General features: G+C 43.3%; 1 protein-coding gene across 1 annotated transcript in view; it reads right to left on the reverse strand.

Moving 5' to 3' along the window:
• The window catches only part of LOC129826698 (succinyl-CoA:3-ketoacid coenzyme A transferase 1, mitochondrial-like), a 131,460-nt gene that overhangs the window by 17,295 nt on the left and 93,315 nt on the right, over positions 1 to 20,850 (reverse strand). The window contains exons 14-15 of the mRNA XM_055887706.1: positions 15,599 to 15,688; positions 7,796 to 7,876 (exon numbers count right to left, since the gene is read on the reverse strand). Coding sequence (XP_055743681.1) covers positions 7,796 to 7,876; positions 15,599 to 15,688 — 171 coding nt within the window. The remainder of the gene's footprint in view (positions 1 to 7,795; positions 7,877 to 15,598; positions 15,689 to 20,850) is intronic.

The raw sequence follows: 20,850 nt of genomic DNA on the forward strand, positions 1-20,850 counted from the left end.
GGCTAACCACATGGTTACTGTGGGGACCGCTGCTGCCATGGTGACTAAACACATGGTTACTGTGGGGACCGCTGCTGCCATGGTGACTAACCACATTCCACATGGTTACTGCCGGGACCGCTGCTGCCATGGTGGCTAACCACATTCCACATGGTTACTGTGGGGACTGCTGCTGCCATGGTGACTAACCACATTCCACATGGTAACAGAGGGGACTGCTGCTGCCAAGGTGGCTAACCACATTCCACATGGTTACTGTGGGGACTGCTGCTGCCATGGTGACTAACCACATTCCACATGGTTACTGTGGAGACAGCTGCTGCCATGGTGACTAACCACATGGTTACTGTGGGGACCGCTGCTGCAATGGTGACTAACCACATTCCACTTGGTTACTCTGGGGACCGCTGCTGCCATGGTGACTAACCACTTTCCACATGGTTACTGTGGGGACCGCTGCTGCCATGGTGACTAACCACATTCCACAGGGTTACTCTGGGGACCGCTGCTGCCATGGTGACTAACCACATTCCACATGGTTACTCTGGGGACCGCTGCTGCCATAGTGACTAACCACATGGTTACTGTGGAGACCGCTGCTGCAATGGTGACTAACCACATTCCACGTGGTTACTGTGGGGACCGCTGCTGCCATGGGGGCCCTCCAACTGTGCGCTGGGGGCCATAGCGATAAGATACACAGGAAATGTACCTTTACACACACATCTGCATGCCGCACACACAACTATTTCACTATTGCAAAAAGGGCCTCACACGTGTTAAAAAACTTCTGAGGTTAGAAGTGAAAATGGCTGAGACGAGATGCACCCTAGGGCTGCAGGTCCCTACCACCACCAGTCTCAACCCATATCAGCACCAGCATCATATGAAAAAATATACTTCAATTAATCTCTCTGTTATCAGAGGGCTGAATGTGTGTTGTTTATGTTCAAGGGCAAACGGGTGTATGTGTGTGTGTATGCATGTGTGTGAATTGTGGAGAGGAGGGGAAATTGTTTTTGGCAGGTTTTAGGCTCCCCGTTTCCTCACTCATTTTGAAAACACAATGAGGCAAGATTTTAATTATCCCGAGGACTCAGAACAGAACCTGTAACCAGGAGGGCCATCCTCATCCAACAGGCTTAAGCTGTAGGGAAACACAATACGAGACTAGACAGCCTGACCCTATTGCATTTAAGGTAGTGTAGTGGAAGGATTTAAAATGGTTAGGAGATATAGGGCTATATTTTAACAAACCTAAAACAATGGTGAATCTAAGGGCTGTATTTTAACAAACCTAAAACAATGGTAAATCTAAGCCTCTATTTTAACAAACCTAACGCAATGGTAAATCTAAGCCTCTATTTTAACAAACCTAAAACAATGGTAAATCTAAGCCTCTATTTTAACAAACCTAAAACAATGGTAAATCTAAGGGCTGTATTTTAACAAACCTAAAACAATGGTAAATCTAAGGGCTGTATTTTAACAAACCTAAAACAGTGGTAAATCTAAGGGCTGTATTTTAACAAACCTAAAACAATGGTAAATCTAAGGGCTGTATTTTAACAAACCTAAAACAATGGTAAATCTAAGCGCAGGCGGTAGCGAAATATTTTTTGATATTTTCACTAATCACAATTATCGGCACACTTGCTGGCGTTGCCGCGAAAGAGGTTGGGTTTTGATGAATAAACAAGTTGTGGCTCGGCCAATCAGAACGTGCTCCATGGCGAAACATGTTTAAATTGTGTATTTACGGAATTAACTCCAATTCCAATGTTAGTCCATTAAAGTTTGTTAACTGGCTTACGGAAACTAAATAACAAAATGTTGACCTATCTTTGCTAAATACGTTAACTTGAACCCATCTGCAGTCCACATTGTTCTAAGCAATTGAATGTCTTCAATAGCATTCACACTGATATCAGGGCTAAGCCTAATTACATTATGACTGAGCATGGACATTCCAAACATAGTCAGTAAGCAAGTTAATATTAATTATTGATAAGGCCTAAAAAGAGAACGAATACATCTTTATAATAAAAAATAAAAAAATGTACATTTTCGATCTTATCTCATCGCTGCAACTCCCCAATGGGCTCGGGAGAGGTAGAGTCATGCATCCTCCAAAACATGACCCGCCAAACCACGGTTCTTAACACCCGCCCGCTTAACCCGGAAGCCAGCCGCACCAATGTGTCGGCGGAAACACCGTTCAACTGACAACCGAGGTCATCCTGCAGGCACCCGGCCCGCCACAAGGAGTCACTAGAGCACGATGAGCCAAGAAAAGCCTCCCCCGGCCAAACCCTCCCCTTACCCGGACGACGCTGGGCCAATTGTGCACCACCCTATGGGACTCCCGATCACGGCCGGTTGTGACACAGACTGGGATCGAACCCGGGTCTGTAGTGACGCCTCTAGCACTGTGATGCAGTGTCTTAGACCGCTGCGCCCCTCGGGAGGCCCTGAGAACTAATAATTGTAATCAAATTCTAACAACTTATTTTAAATAGGCTATGTCACTCTTACAGGTAACATAACTGGAAAAATATCCAATATAAAGAGAAAGGGAGAATGTCCACTCACCGTTATACAGCTCCAAAATATAACGTTTAATATCCATATTGGAACCAATTTACAGATCAGATCACATTCACAGACCTCATGGAAGTTCTATTGCAAGCACACCACGGACATTGTTACCATAATACCAGAAAGGTGAATCATTCTAATACGTTTGGTTGTAATAAAATTATACAAAAAACAAGCTTTTTTTAAAAACAACAACAATAAATAAATGTAATGATATCATAAAATCGTCAGGATAAAAAATAAACAAATTGATGTTGAACCAGCCTTTGTTATAGTAGGCCTAAGGGAGTGCTGGGTTTTGAACATATGAAACGAAAAACAAGCAATTTTTACAGGTTACAGATTCATTCTAAATACAAGGTTCACTGTATTCAAAGAGGATCTCATATCTCATTTCATGATGGGCATGGTGGTGGATTTACAGGGCTTGTATTGCTAAAATAATGTGTCAGCTCAATGTTTTACTCCTCTCAGACTTTGTATTTTAATAAAGCTTTGGTGATTAAGATTGATTTCCAAGCGGTCTCAGGAACCAAACCCTTTATCGACAGTCTTGACTACTTTTCGATTGCATTGACAGACAAAAAAAAGCCTTCATTGAGCAGAGGGGAGGATATGCTTGCTTTTTAATCAAATAAAACTAAATGGGAAAGAACATTAGTTTTTTATGTTTCTAAACAGGAAGTGTACAGGCACCAAAAGCACATTATGCTACTCTTGTTCCATGTTCATATGGGCAGTGCGCATCACGGGTGGATAGGCTGCATCTAGAAATTAGTACTTTAAATCAAGTTAAGGACACACCTAAAATATTTCCACCCCGCTCAACTGAGCGCAAGTGAGCTGAGGTAAATTGCAGAACCTGGCGTTTGCGCTGGAAAATGCCAGTGCACCAGTTTTTAAATTACAAAATTGCAAACTAGCGCGCGTTTGACACTAGCGCCGCCTGGGCACCAGCTGAACATAGAACCCATACTGTTAATGCAGGCAGCACTGATGGTGGTCAAACACTATGTACGCGCAGTCCAAGTCTCTCTGCTGGTCTCCATATCATCCAACTGTCCTGCCCCTTCAACACAAACACTATGTACACGCAGTCCAAGTCTCTCTGCTGGTCTTCATATCATCCAACTGTCCTGTCCCTTCAACACAAACACTATGTACGCGCAGTCCAAGTCTCTCTGCTGGTCTTCATATCATCCAACTGTCCTGTCCCTTCAACACAAACACTATGTACGCGCAGTCCAAGTCTCTCTGCTGGTCTCCATATCATCCAACTGTCCTGCCCCTTCAACACAAACACTATGTACACGCAGTCCAAGTCTCTCTGCTGGTGTCCATATCATCCAACTGTCCTGTCCCTTCAACACAAACACTATGTACACGCAGTCCAAGTCTCTCTGCTGGTCTCCATATCATCCAACTGTCCCTGCTCCTTCAACACAAACACCTCATTTATAGTAATGTGAATTCATACAAAGGCAATAATACAATAGACAGCTGTCGGGGAGAGGAGTGGGTAACGGGGGAGCTATTATACTGTAGGTGGAGAGACCGAGAGCACAGTCAAGGCTTTCTTGAAAAGCTTGTCTGCTCTATATGTCTGTTGTCACCTGCTCTGAAGCACTAGGCTGAGAGTGCTGCTCCTGGGGTGGGCAGCGGGCACAGTACCATCCAGCTCCCCACCTCATCCGATGAATGTCTAGTTAACACACATTGGCAGGCAATTGGGGGGAGGAAGGAGACGGGGGAGGTAGAAAATAGGGAAAAGTAACCAGAGAAGAGGCCAGGTAGAGAAGAGAGTGGTGGTGGATGAGAGGAGAAAGAGAGAGAAAAGAGAGAAAGAAGAGGAAAGCGGTAATAAGAGAAGGGAGGGAAAGATGAGGATAGAGGGAGGAGAGCAGAAAAGAAGGATGAAGAAGGAGAGGGAGGGGCTCACGGCGGTGGATAGGAGACACATTAACCTTTATAAATGTTGACAGAAATCATCTAGCTGGGAATCATGTTGTGCATTTGCTCTAAAATACACCCGAGCAGAAAAGAGTGGATAGAAGAAACCCTGACTGGTCATAATTCTATAGCCACCTATAGCGAGACTAAAAGAGCGAGAGAGCGAGAGACGAACAGACATTCAGAAAGAAGAAAGGAAGAGACAGAGAAAAGGAACATGCAGAGTCTGGCGAAATCGGACACGGAGAGAAACACGACTACAGGACCCACATAAAGCTCCCACATTGATCTGCCTCTCTACCCCCTGCAATACTGAACACACAAAGACATAGAATCAATGAGCCTATGCAGACCTCCATTACACCACTGTGACCCCTCTGTTCTGGCCAGCCAAGCTGACAATGGAGCCAGTGATGTCTGCAGGCAGCCTTTTGTCCTGGTCAGCACAGCAGACATCAACAGGCATTATTCAGGGCCACAGGATGTCTGCTCTGGTCTGCTCTGAGAGGTTTGAGTATAATAAGGGTCCAAATTTTAACAATTAAATAATATCCAGGGTATTGATGAGAAAAAACATGTACCTGCTAGCTATGTGATATTCAGACTGAAACATGTACCTGCTAGCTATGTGATATTCAGACTGAAACATGTACCAACTAGCTATGTGATATTCAGACTGAAACATGTACCTGCTAGCTATGTGATATTCAGACAAACATGTACCTGCTAGCTATGTGATATTCAGACTGAAACATGTACCTGCTAGCTATGTGATATTCAGACAAACATGTACCTGCTAGCTATGTGATATTCAGACTGAAACATGTACCTGCTAGCTATGTGATATTCAGACAAACATGTACCTGCTAGCTATGTGATATTCAGACTGAAACATGTACCTGCTAGCTATGTGATATTCAGACTGAAACATGTACCAACTAGCTATGTGATATTCAGACAAACTTGTACCTGCTAGCTATGTGATATTCAGACTGAAACATATACCTGCTAGCTATGTGATATTCAGACAAACTTGTACCTGCTAGCTATGAGATATTCAGACTGAAACATGTACCTGCTAGCTATGTGATATTCAGACTGAAACATGTACCTGCTAGCTATGTGATATTCAGACTGAAACATGTACCTGCTAGCTATGTGATATTCAGACAAACATGTACCTGCTAGCTATGTGATATTCAGACTGAAACATGTACCAACTAGCTATGTGATATTCAGACAAACTTGTACCTGCTAGCTATGTGATATTCAGACTGAAACATGTACCTGCTAGCTATGTGATATTCAGACTGAAACATGTACCTGCTAGCTATGTGATATTCAGACTGAAACTTGTACCTGCTAGCTATGTGATATTCAGACAAACTTGTACCAGCTAGCTAGATGATATTCAGACTGAAACAGGTACCAGCTAGCTAGATGATATTCAGACTGAAACAGGTACCAGCTAGCTAGATGATATTCAGACTGAAACAGGTACCTGCTAGCTAGATGATATTCAGACTGAAACAGGTATCTGCTAGCTAGATGATATTCAGACTGAAACAGGTACCTGCTAGCTAGGTGATATTCAGACTGAAACAGGTACCAGCTAGCTATGTGTGATAGGCATCCTCTGAGTCTGTCATTTAGAACAAAAATATTGTCTGCAGCAATCACGTTGCTAGAACATTTTACAATCCTACCATAATAAATAACTGTGGTTTCTCAAACATTACGAAAACATTATATTCTTTGATTGACTAATTTACAAAAAGTACCAATGATTACTGAAATGTTAGAAATCCTAATGCTTTTTTTATACTGTAATGGTAATTATTTCTGCAGCGTTGCAAACGTAAGAACGTTACAGCTCTTTAGGGATTTCCAGATGAAGCATTACTAGCGGTACGTTGGGCCATGTGGTGGAGCTGTTAACATCATAAAATTCGCCATCGTAGAAGACAGCCCTACATTCTGGGATGTCAAATCAAGATTGGGCATCATAGCAGAAATCTGCTGATTGGATTATGGTTAACCAAATAAAAGTAATTTCCATCTCCCAACGTCTCTCTGTAGCATCAATACTATCTATCAGTCCTTGATGTGAGTGTGTGTGTGTTGTTTGATGTGGGTGTGAGTGTGTGTTTCCATCTCTCTTTCAGTGTGTGTCTTTTGTCTATATAATACCAGGTAAAAAGATTGGGTGTATTGTTTAGAATACTGAAACAAGCCCAGTGGCTTCCAACCGCCAAGGCCAAGCAATTCTGTTTGTGCTCTTTCAACCTTTTCCAATGCTATAAACCCTCATGATTCTTTGAGCTGGAGAGGAGCGTGTCAGCTCTAGGACTACAGTGAGCTGGAGAGGAGCGTGTCAGCTCTAGGACTACAGCGAGCTGGAGAGGAGCGTGTCAGCTCTAGGACTACAGCGAGCTGGAGAGGAGCGTGTCAGCTCTAGGACTACAGCGAGCTGGAGAGGAGCGTGTCAGCTCTAGGACTACAGCGAGCTGGAGAGGAGCGTGTCAGCTCTAGGACTACAGTGAGCTGGAGAGGAGCGTGTCAGCTCTAGGACTACAGCGAGCTGGAGAGGAGCGTGTCAGCTCTAGGACTACAGCGAGCTGGAGAGGAGCATGTCAGCTCTAGGACTACAGCGAGCTGGAGAGGAGCGTGTCAGCTCTAGGACTACAGTGAGCTGGAGAGGAGCGTGTCAGCTCTAGGACTACAGCGAGCTGGAGAGGAGCGTGTCAGCTCTAGGACTACAGTGAGTCAGTAGTACTGTATAGTCATCAGAGCAAAGTGTTTCCCATAAAGCCTGACATTATGACTCATATTCAGTTTAGGTATAATATAACCCAGGCGTCTAAATAGCCCCAGTTGGACTCCAAAATACCTGGATTATACAGAGTTGTTTTGAAGAGTCATTTCAATCTTTCTGTGTGGAAGAGATTCACATGAGGGCTGTGTTGTGAGGAGTTTGATTTGTATAGCAAAACCAGTAAATTTAATCTAGACAACAAAGATATGGAGGACACCTTGGCAAACAGAAAACACGTAAGAGAAACACACAGAATTCACACACACACACACACACACACACACACACACACACACACACACACACACACACACACACACACACACACACACACACACACACACACACACACACACACACACACACACACACACACACACACACACACACACACACACACACACACACACACACACACACACACACACACACCTTTTCAGTGATGATCCGATCCACACACTGTTTTCCTGTCAGTGGCAGGTTGCATGTGTCCAGAATCTTGAATTTTCCTCCCTGACAAAGAACAAAGGAAAGAGAGAGAAAGAGCAAAGGTTATGTTAAAGGTCATACACAACGACCCAGTTGAACTGGTATGGTGGAGAAATTACAAGAGATTGTTATAATGCCATTATTGCATCAAATGGTTGTTTTATGCAACAGAATAAGGGGTTGTTAGAAGGGTAATCTGTGTGTGTTCTGCTGAGGATGGGCCTCTGGAAGATTTATGATGTCTTTGGGTGATACCGCATTCCAGAGCATGAGTTAATGTTTCTCTTCTATAAGGTACCTCTGTCCTAGGGGTGTGTGATTCCGCCCCACCCACACACTCCCAGCTTGCTCATGATGAGCAGTGTGAAGGGAGAGGAGAACTACTGATAGATAAATAAGATTGGAGCAGCAGTCAACAGGTATCAATAAACATCCTCTATTACATCCACCCGCTCCACCACCTGGACAGCGACAAATACTGCCCTTACAGGTCATAGGACTGGACAGCCACAACTACTCCCATTACAGGTCATATGACTGGACAACCACAGCCACAAATACTGCCCTTACAGGTCATAGGACTGGACAGCCACAACTACTCCCATTACAGGTCATATGACTGGACAGCCACAACTACTCCCATTACAGGTCATAGGACTGGACAACCACAGCCACAACTACTCCCATTACAGGTCATAGGACTGGACAGCCACAGCCACAAATAGTCCCATTACAGGTCATAGGACTGGACAGCCACAACTACTCCCATTACAGGTCATAGGCCTGGACAACCACAGCCACAAATACTCCCATTACAGGTCATAGGACTGGACAGCCACAGCCACAGATACTCCCATTACAGGTCATAGGACTGGACAGCCACAAATAGTCCCATTACAGGTCATAGGACTGGACAACCACAGATACTCCCATTACAGGTCATAGGACTGGACAGCCACAACTACTCCCATTACAGGTCATATGACTGGACAACCACAGCCACAAATACTGCCCTTACAGGTCATAGGACTGGACAACCACAACTACTCCCATTACAGGTCATATGACTGGACAACCACAGCCACTCCCATTACAGGTCATAGGACTGGACAGCCACAAATAGTCCCATTACAGGTCATAGGACTGGACAGCCACAGCCACAAATAGTCCCATTACAGGTCATAGGACTGGACAGCCACAGCCACAAATAGTCCCATTACAGGTCATAGGACTGGACAGCCACAACTACTCCCATTACAGGTCATAGGACTGGACAACCACAGCCACAAATACTCCCATTACAGGTCATAGGACTGGACAGCCACAACTACTCCCATTACAGGTCATATGACTGGACAGCCACAGCCACTCCCATTACAGGTCATAGGGCTGGACAGCCACAGCCACTCCCATTACAGGTCATAGGGCTGGACAGCCACAGCCACAAACACTCCCATTACAGGTCATAGGACTGGACAGCCACAGCCACTCCCATTACAGGTCATAGGACTGGACAGCCACAGCCACAAACACTCCCATTAAAGGTCATAGGACTGGACAACCACAACCACAAATACTCCCATTACAGGTCATAGGGCTGGACCTGCGGGCCTGCGGCGCAGGTCCTAATCCAGGCACTTGTCATCTCCCGTCTGGATTACTGCAACTCGCTGTTGGCTGGGCTCCCTGCCTGTGCCATTAAACCCCTACAACTCATCCAGAACGCCGCAGCCCGTCTGGTGTTCAACCTGCCCAAGTTCTCTCACGTCACCCCGCTCCTCCGCTCTCTCCACTGGCTTCCAGTTGAAGCTCGCATCCGCTACAAGACCATGGTGCTTGCCTACGGAGCTGTGAGGGGAACGGCACCTCAGTACCTCCAGGCTCTGATCAGGCCCTACACCCAAACAAGGGCACTGCGTTCATCCACCTCTGGCCTGCTCGCCTCCCTACCACTGAGGAAGTACAGTTCCCGCTCAGCCCAGTCAAAACTGTTCGCTGCTCTGGCCCCCCAATGGTGGAACAAACTCCCTCACGACGCCAGGACAGCGGAGTCAATCACCACCTTCCGGAGACACCTGAAACCCCACCTCTTTAAGGAATACCTAGGTTAGGATAAAGTAATCCTTCTGACCCCCCCCCCCCCCCCTTAAAAGATTTAGATGCACTGTTTGTAAAGTGGCTGTTCCACTGGATGTCATAAGGTGAACGCACCAATTTGTAAGTCGCTCTGGATAAGAGCGTCTGCTAAATGACTTAAATGTAAAATGTAAATGTAGGTCATAGGACTGGACAGCCACAGCCACTCCCATTACAGGTCATAGGACTGGACAGCCACAGCCACAAACACTCCCATTACAGGTCAAAGGGCTGGACAGACAAAGCCACATATACTCCCATTACAGGTCATAGGGCTGGACAGACAAAGCCACATATACTCCCATTACAGGTCATAGGGCTGGACAAACAAAGCCACATATACTCCCATTACAGGTCATAGGGCTGGACAACCACAGCCACTCCCATTACAGGTCATAGGACTGGACAGACAAACACACATATACTCCGATTACAGATCATATGCCTGGACAGCCACAAATATTCCCATTACAGATCATAGACCTAGACAGCCAAAAATACTCTAATTATAGGGCAAAAATACTCTAAAAATAAAATAGCCAAAACCGTTTACATAGGCCTACATTGATATTAGGATTTTTCTTAACTTTATTTTCATGTAGATCAGGTATTCCCAAACTGGGGAATTAAAAAATATATATATATACTTTTTTTTAAATCACATTTTCAAATAGTCCATTTAGTAAGGCCCACATCCATAGAGACACATACCATCTCTACTGGTAGTACTGCTACCACCAGCTGTACTACACCTGCACCTGTCGACAACAAAAGTTGTTCTGCTTCAACGAGCACATCCAATGCTAGCATCAGTAATTCTACATTTTGTTGTTAGCCCAGCTAGAATGGACACTGACAATTGTGAATCTGATGCAGCTGAAGAGCTACTGGCCCCCTTACCCGGGAAAGCACCGAACAGACAAGGACGTTGTATCATCAAAGAGGCACAAATATGATGAGAACTACATTGATTTGGGGTTCACTTATATTTGGAGTAGTGCCTTTCCTCAGCCATAGTGTTTTTTATGTGGAAAAGTACTATCTCACAACTCGATGAAAGCTTCACTCTTGCGCAGACATTTAGAAACAAAATATGACAATTTGAAAAATAAGCCACAGGAGTTTTTTGAGTGAGAATTAAGACAACTTTTGAGTAGTAAGACATGTATAAAAGCAACAGATACCATTAATAAGAAGGGGCTAGAAGCGTCTTATATGGTGAGCTACCGAGTGGCTAGGACAGGCAAGCCCCATACTATTGCGGAGGACTTAATTCTTCCAGTTGCCACGGATATGGCTGGGACAATTTGGGGGAAAAGGCCAAAAAACTATACAGACAATTACGTCATCAAACAACACTGTTTCACGACACATCAGTGACATGGCAGGACATGTTTTGAAACAAGTACTGATTCACATACAAGCCAGTGAATTCTATGTGTTACAGCTAGATGAGTCAACAGATGTAGCGGGCCTGGCACAGCTCCTGGTATATGTCCGTTATATTTATGGGGGTCAAGTAAGGAAGACATCCTCTTCTGCAAACCACTGGAAACCAGGAGAGGATATTTTTAAAGTACTGGACAGCTTTGTGACATCAAATGGACTTTGGTGGTCAAGATGTGTATGTATCTGTACTAATGGCGCAAACGCCATGACAGGGAGACATAGTGGAGTGGTAACGCGAGTGCAAGCTGTTGCTCCCGAGGCCACTTGGGTACACTGCAGCATCCACTGAGAGGCTCTTCCTGCGAAGGGAATGCCTGATGGCTTGAAAAATGTTTTCTTGACACTACAGTGAAAATGGTTAACTTTGCTAAAGCAAGGCCCCTGAACTCTCGTGTATTTTCTGCACTATGCAATGATATCGGCAGCGACCATGTAACTCTTTTTCAAAATACAGAAGTTAAAGGGAAAAATTATTGAAATGTTTTTTGAATTGAGAGACGAGCTTAAAGTTTTCTTTACTGGCCACAATTTTCACTTGTCTGAATGCTTGCATGATGATGAGTTTCTCACACGACTGGCCTACCTGGGTGATATTTTTTCTCGCCTGAATGATCTGAATCTAGGATTACAGGGACTCTCCGCAACTATGTCCAATGTGCGGGACAAAATTGAGGCTATGATTATGAAGTTGGAGCACTTCCTGTCTGCATTAACAAGGACAACACACAGGTCTTTCCATCATTGTAGGATTTTTTGTTTGCAAACGAACTCAAGCTTACGGACAATGTCAAAAGTGGTATACTGAAGCACCTGAGTGAGTTGGGTGCGCAATTACGTAGGTACAATCCAGAAACGGATGGACACAAACAACTGGATTCGTTATCCCTTTCATGCCCTGCCTCCAGTCCACTTACCGATATCAGAACAAGAGAGTCTCATCGAAATTGTAACAAGCGGTTCTGTGAAAATTGAATTTAATCAGAAGCCGCTGAGTATCCTGCCTTGGCAAATCTCACTGTTAAGACACTGATGCCCTTTGCAACCACGTACCTATGTGAGAGTGGATTCTCGGCCCTCACTAGCATGAAAACTAAATACAGGCACAGACTGTGTGTGGAGAATTATTTAAGACTGGGACTCTCTCCAATACAACATCGCAGATTTAAGAGCATCCTTTCAAGCACAAACTTCTCATTTTGCAGGGCTCTGGCAGTGCTCCTCCTGATCCTCCTTGCACAAAGGCGGAGGTAGCGGTCCTGCTGCTGGGTTGTTGCCCTCCTACGGCCTCCTCCACGTCTCCTGATGTACTGGCCTGTCTCCTGGTAGCGCCTCCATGCTCTGGACACTACGCTGACAGACACAGCAAACCTTTTTGCCACAGCTCGCATTGATGTGCCATCCTGGATGAACTGCACTACCTGAGCCACTTGTGTGGGTTGTAGACTCCGTCTCATGCTACCACTAGAGTGAGAGCACCGCCAGCATTCAAAAGTGACCAAAACATCAGCCAGGAAGCATAGGAACTGAGAAGTGGTCTGTGGTCACCACCTGCAGAATCACTCCTTTTTTGGGGGTGTCTTGCTAATTGCCTATAATTTCCACCTTTTGTCTATTCCATTTGCACAACAGCATGTGAAATTTATTGTCAATCAGTGTTGCTTCCTAAGTGGACAGTTTGATTTCACAGAAGTGGGATTGACTTGGAGTTACATTGTGTTGTTTAAGTGTTCCCTTTATTTTTTTGAGCAGTGTGTGTATATATATATATATATATATATATATATATATATATATATATACATACACACACACACACACACAAACACACACACACACAAAGGACATACAGTTGAAGTTGGAAGTTTACATACACTTAGGTGGGAGTCATTAAAACTCGTTTTCAACCACTCCACAAATGTCTTGTTAACAAGTTTTGGCAAGTCGGTTAAGACATCTACTTTGTGCATGACACAAGTCATTTTTCCAACAATTGTTCACAGACAGATTATTTAACTTATAATTCACTGTATCACAATTCCAGTGGGTCAGAAGTTTACATACACTAAGTTGACTGCCTTTAAACAGCTTGTAAAATGGCAGAAAATTATGTCATGGCTTTAGAAGCCTCTGATAGGCAATTTGACATAATTAGAGTCAATTGGAGGTGTACCTGTAGGTGTATTTCAAGGCCTACCTTCAAACTCAGTACCTCTTTGCTTGACATCATGGGAAAATCAAAAGAAATCAGCCAAGATCTCAGAAAAAAAATTGTAGACCTCCACAAGTCTGGTTCATCCTTGGGAGCAATTACCAAACGCCTGAAGGTACCACGTTCATCTGTACAAACAATAGTGCGCAGGTATAAACACCATGGGACCACTCAGCCGTCATACCTGTCATGACGCTGGCCTGGGGGTAGGTTTATGACAGTCATAAATACCTCTCCCCTCTTTTTTCCTCTCTCTACCCTACTGATGGGACTATTGAAAATCCCTTGGTTAACATAGAGATTCTGGGAACATCAGAAGGTGGGGGGAAATTAAGCATATTTTGGTAATCCAACCAGTTGAACATATGCGTTGGTACTTAATGAATATGATGTCAGTTCGGTTGTCATCTGAGACATTCTCATCAATGATAGGATGACGTAAACTGTACAGTGGAAAGTCTACACATTATAGTTATCAGATTCACATGGAATTGTTGTGCAATTTAAATGTTTGAATATGAAATTATTTGTGAGGGGATGAAATGTGATTTTACCTTCTAAAATGTGAGAATTGGGTTTTCATGAGTGAATTAGGCCTGACTCAGTGGCCCGCCCACGTGAAGAGACATTGGTTATAAACTATGAAACACACCCTCCTCTCCCTTCCTATATAAAGCCTTTACGACAATATAACTTCCCTTTCCGGGGACATTAGGATGACGATCCGATGTCAGAAGGGTTCAGATAATAACTACAGAACGAAGCCAACCTCAGCGTGAGCTTTGGTTGCGAATTGTATGAACTTATGAACGCTGATTCACTCCAGCCACCAAGCGTGGACTGGGAAAGTACAGACAGAGTATACCGCCTACCACACAACGACGTTTCCCGTTCACCACCAGAGACACTCTTCAAAAGGACAAAGGACTCTGTTGGGCAACACGGCCATCCATCTACCACCAACCTATTGAAGCGCAGCTCAGAGTAAATATGTATTGCATTTTCCTTTTCTAAATGGGCGGTAATTTAGAATGCATAAGATTCTGTATTTACGATAGAGTAGCTGCCTACGGCCCGATAGAGACATTGCTTCTCCCTTTGTTCTTCAGTCTTCCCGCTCTTTTACTCAAACCCAACCACCTGTTCTTTGGGTAACCAGCTGTCATATCTGTTTCCGTCCGCTAGGGACGTTTTCCTTTATGACATAATTTTTAATCAATGTATGGTTCATTCTGTGTATATGTAATTCTGTTTGATTAGTTAGGTATTTAGTAAATAAATAATTAAACCCAATTTTGTATTGCTGATTCAACTTGTTAGCCAGGGTTCGTGAAGATAACCAAGAATTTACAACTTTCAGATGAGACTGAAATAAGGTGACAATTAATATTGACTGCTATTGATGTAAAATATTACTAGGTCTTTAAGAGTTTATTCGGAAGATAACTGCTCTATAAATATTATTTCGTGGTGCCCCGACTTTCTAGTTAATTACAGTTACATGATTAGCTCAATCAGGTAATATGAATTACAGAGAAAGGATTTTATAGAATAGCATGTCATATCACTTAATTCGGAATAGTTAACAACACGACATACTGCTGTCATGACGTTGCCCTCTTTGGGTACATGAACCACACATTCCCACTGAAAAAAAATAAAAGCTGAAATAAATCATTCTCTCTACTATTATTCTGACATTTCACATTCTTAAAATAAAGTGGTGATCCTAACAGACCTAAGATGGGGAATTTTTACTAGGATTAAATGTCAGGAATTGTGAAACTGAATTTAAATGTATTTGGCAAAGATGTATGTAAACTTTCGACTTCAAAAGTATATGATGTCCTAAATATAGCTTATCTGGAGTCACTCATATACACAACACTGGAACAAGATGGCCTTGGGATTGCTTTGGATGCATGCACGTGCACACAGGCACATACTCTTACCTTAGCGGAGTGCTCCATGGTGACGACCACCTTGGTTCCAGCGCTGGCCACCAGATCCATGGCTCCACCCATCCCCTTCACCATCTTACCCTGAAGGACAAACAAAGCATTACAGTAAACAATAGAGCCCAGGGGTCAAAGTAACACATCTTCCACACACACCAACAGCAACAGCCAAAAGAGTAAGCAAAGTTACGTATTTTCCACACATGCCACCAGTAACAGCTGAAAGAGCAAGCCAAGGTACGTATCTTCCACACATGCCACCAGTAACAGCCAATACAGAATGTAAAGTAACGCATCTTCCACACATGCCACCAGTAACAGCCGATACAGAATGTAAAGTAACGCATCTTCCACACATGCCACCAGTAACAACCGAATCAGAACATGAAGTAATGCATCTTCCACACATGTCACCAGTAACAACCGAATCAGAACATAAAGTAATGCATCTTCCACACATGTCACCAGTAACAACCGAAACAGAGTATTTTGCCAGTTGTTTGCTTTTCTCTTACGTAGGCCTGAGCATAGCACTCTTTCCAATCCAGAGGCTAAACCAAACTGGCACTGTATACAGTAATCCACTGTAGAGAGAGGCATATTAACAGTCTGCCCAGTGGGGAATACAACTGAATAAACACTGTATTACTTCAGAGTCCAGCCCCAGCCAGCGTATTTCTTGTTAATGGACACAGCGAAAACACACACACACACACACACACACACACACACAAGGTTTGCATTCAATACAGACTAGAGAAAATATTTGTTTCCAAAAGCAGTGAAGAAAAATCTAATTAGAACATCAAAATTGGATTGCCAAGTGGGAGACAAATTATACGCAGGTCTCTCATTTCTCTTTGTCCAATGAGCTTTCCTGGCATGCACATGCCCAGGGGGTGAGATGACTGAAAAACCCATTTCAAAGCTGCTTCGCTCATCAATCACAACTGCCTGCACGGCACTCTGTTGAATATCCAGGGAATATATGGTTGGTATGTGCGTATACAGTCTGTTAGTATTCCTTACAGTATACGAATACAGTATGCATTAAAGTTTGGGTGAGGTAGAGAGTGAGAGAGGATGGGAGGGAGGGAATGAATTTCACCCAATAAAGTTGTTCCCGCTCCAGATCTCTTCTTCATTCCTTGTCACACTGAATAGATTAAATACATAGGAAAATACAGTAGGTTGAGCAAACTTTCTGAAGCAGGCGTGTTGTACTCAGTTTTAAACAATTGCTGACATTTAATCCTAGTAGAAATTCCCTGTTTTAGGTCAATTAGGATCACCACTTTATTTTAAGAGTGTGAAAGTCAGAATAATAGTAGAGAAAATTATTTATTTTAGCTTTTATTTATTTCATTACATTCCCAGTGGGTCAGAAGTTTACATACACTCAATTAGTATTTGGTAGCATTGCCTTTAAATTGTTTAACTTGGGTCAAACTTTTCGGGTAGCCTTCCACAAGCTTCCCACAATAAGTTGGGTGAATTTTGGCCCATTACTCCTGACAGAGCTGGTGTAACTGAGTCAGGTTTGTTGGCCTCCTTGCTCACACACGCTTTTTCAGTTCTGAGCACAAATTGTCTATAGAATTGAGGTCAGGGCTTTGTGATGGCCACTGCAATACCTCGACTTTGTTGTCCTTAAGCCATTTTGCCACAACTTTGTAAGTATGCTTGGAGTCATTGTCCATTTGGAAGACCCATTTGCGAGCAAGCTTTAATTTCCTGACTGATGTCTTGTGATGTTGCTTCAATATATCCACATAATTTTCCTACCTCATGATGCCATCTATTTTGTGAAGTGCACCAGTGCCTCCTGCAGTAAAGCACCCCCACAACATGATGCTGCCACCCCCGTGCTTCCCGGTTGGGATGGTGTTCTTCAGCTTGCAAGCCTCCCCCTTTTTCCTCCAAACATAACGATGGTCATTATGGCAAAACAGTTCTATTTTTGTTTCATCAGACTATAGGACATTTCTCCAAATTACTGGTTGTTCAAAGATGTCTAGAAATGTACATGTTTTGTGCTCTTGTAGTAAGCAATCACTCCGCCATTGCTGACTACATATGATCTATAACTGGGCTAATAGCTCACTAACTAGTAAAGGATTTGAACAAAATGTGCACGTGGCTACATGCAGCTCTCGCTTTGATCTCAAAACAAGCGCATCTCCTCACGACTGCTCATGCTGTAAACACAGTTCAAAGTAAATGGCACAGAGCCATATATGGCAATGAGTACTGCGTGTCAATATAATAGAATCCTACTCCTTTGCGTTCTGCCTCTAAAAAATCTCTTGCATAGCTTGTTTTGTTTCGGTATGTTTCAATAAAAAGTGGCTAATAGTGCGTTGATTCGAGCACAATTGCCACAGTCAAGGGAAACATTGATAGTGTTAATAGGGAAAACTCTAGAACAGTGGTCACCAACCTTTTCTGAGTCAAGATCACGGAGTCAAAATGCCGAGATCTACCACTCAGATATTTTATTAACATGACTTAAAAAACGTAAGTCTATGCAACATTAACCTATTAAAAACAGTTCTGTAGCAATGAGGTTTGTGCAGTAAACTATAGGCCCAATACATTATCACTGCATATTGGCTTTGCTTGAATTTCCCTGCCAATGAATGCATTGTAGTTCAGGCCATTTAAAAATATATATATTTAAATATCACACTGGTAATAGATCCGTTGTTGTATTACTTGTGAAGCACAGCTGAGTAAGCATACATTTAAATCATTTTACTTTACTAGGCTCATGAAGCCTGCATCTGATGGTCAGTCTCAGCGGAGGGAGAGAGCAGCAGACTGAGGGTCCACCTCTCAACATTCCTCCTCTCTCCCTTTCCTCCACTAACACTGACCAAACCAAAAAGGGACACTGTCTTCCAGATGATGGTGAAACTTGAATCGCACCGCATTATTTCTGCCTCATGCAATAATTCATGTTGTTACCCATATGAACAGAGAAAGTTAAATATTGTTTGAAAAAAAAAAAAAAAAACAAGCCCCCAATAATAAAAACAATGCAAGCCTACAGATACACTTTCCTACTCATTCATTACTGCTGCAGTGCTTGTTGTAGTGCTGAGTGGAAATAGGAAGAACATGCATTTTATGGTTTATAAGTGTTGAATACAAAGTGTTGACATGGCTGAGTAAGAATTTAAACATGAACTCACTCATAAAAACAGCATCTCTTTGCTGTATTCGTTGTATTCGTATTCGTCTCTCTCTAGTCGTGGTTTTAAACGTTTTGAAATCTCACAATATCAACTTTGCTGTAAACTTTCTTTTATCCCTGCTACGTTACTGCAGACACGGTCATCTGAGCAATTCGATTGCCAAGCGGTAGGCCTATAGTGCACATGATTTGCTCTCTGGACCCGCCAGGAAGGTAGTGTTTGCATCTTCAGAGACATAAAATGGTTCAAAATGGCAACAGTTCGCCTACCCGGCGCGCAGGGCAGCTGAATTTATCATTGGGTTTTTTACAGAAATGTTTGGCGATCGACTAAGAATGCCGGTTGGATCTTGATCGACCGGTTGGAGACCACTGCTCTAGAAAGTTGAGTGATGTTCAATCTCGTGCTTCTCTCTGTGGGCTGATATTTCTGCACGGCAGTCCCATTAAATAAACCCCCAAAACACCAGTCTCAACGTCAACAGTAAAGAGTCGACTCCGGGAGGCTGGCCTTCTAGGCAGAGTTGCAAAGAAAAAGCCATATCTCAGACTGGCCAATAAAAAGAAAAGATTAAGATGGGCAAAAGAACACAGACACTGGACAGAGGAACTCTGCCTAGAAGGCCAGCATCCCGGAGTCACCTCTTCACTGTTGACGTTGAGACAAGTGTTTTGCGGGTACTATTTAATGAAGGTGCCAGTTAAGGACTTGTGAGGCGTCTGTATCTCAAACTAGACACTCTAATGTACTTGTACTCTTGCTCAGTTGTGCACCGGGGCCTTTCACTCCTCTTTCTATTCTGGTTAGAGACAGTTTGCGCTGTTCTGTGAAGGGAGTAGTACACAACGTTGTACGAGATCTTCAGTTTCTTGGCAATTTCTCGCATGGAATAGCCTTCATTTCTCAGAACAAGAATAGACTGACGAGTTTCAGAAGAAAGTTGTTTGTTTCTGGCCATTTTGAGGCTGTAAATGAACCCACAAATGCTGATGCTCCAGATACTCAACTAGTCTAAAGAAGGCCAGTTGTATTGCTTCTTTAATAAGCACAACAGTTTTGAACCGTGCTAACATAATTGCAAAAGGGTTTCCTAATGATTTCTGTTCAATTTGATGTTATTTTAAAATGGACAAAAAAGATGCTTCTCTTTCAAAAACAAGGACATTTCTAATGTGACCCCAAAATTTTGAACGGTAGTATATATATATTTTTTTTCTTTTCACTTTTATTTAACTAGGCAAGTCAGTTAAAAACACATTTTTATTTACAATGACGGCCTACCGGGGAACAGCGGGTTAACTGCCTTTATAAGGGAAAGAATGACAGATTTTTACCTTGTCAGCTCTGCGATTCGGTTACTGGCCCAACGCTCTAACCACTAGGCTACCTGCATTTTGATTTAAACATTGGGAGACAACAGCACCGTAACAACATAAGAACGGTTGATTGAGGAGAGTAGGCTGCTCTGCCGTGTCTACACCAGGGTTAGACTGCATTTGCTCTCCGTCAGATATATAAGCTTTCAATGTGATTATCTGAAAACACTTTGATCCCAATGCCACTCGATCCGGAGGGAAAAACAGAACCTTATCTGGTGTGTGTGTGTGTGTGTGTGTGTGTGTGTGTGTGTGTGTGTGTGTGTGTGTGTGTGTGTGTGTGTGTGTGTGTGTGTGTGTGTGTGTGTGTGTGTGAGTGAGAGCGTGCGTGCGTGCGTGCGTTTCCTTGGTTTAAATAGATAAAGAACGAGAGAGAGCTTTCATTCTTAATTATAATGTAATCTCACATATTTAATCAAAATTTGGACAGTCACCAATCAGGTAGATTTTTGTCCGATGGAGCTTCATTGCTTGGCAACAGTAAATCTGACCACCGCGTTAACTATAGTCCGGTCCTCTCACATGAATCACTCCATTGTTGTTCTATTGATATGTATTCAACAGCCATTGGAAACAGTTCGCAGAGCAGTCCCCCCCCCTTTCCACTGGAGTTATTTCAAACAAACAGCAGCTGCATATAACAATACGGCTTCCTGCAGACTTTTAGAGGTAG

The sequence above is a fragment of the Salvelinus fontinalis genome, chromosome 28 (genome assembly GCF_029448725.1).
Source record: "Salvelinus fontinalis isolate EN_2023a chromosome 28, ASM2944872v1, whole genome shotgun sequence".
NCBI classification, from domain to species: Eukaryota; Metazoa; Chordata; class Actinopteri; order Salmoniformes; family Salmonidae; genus Salvelinus; species Salvelinus fontinalis.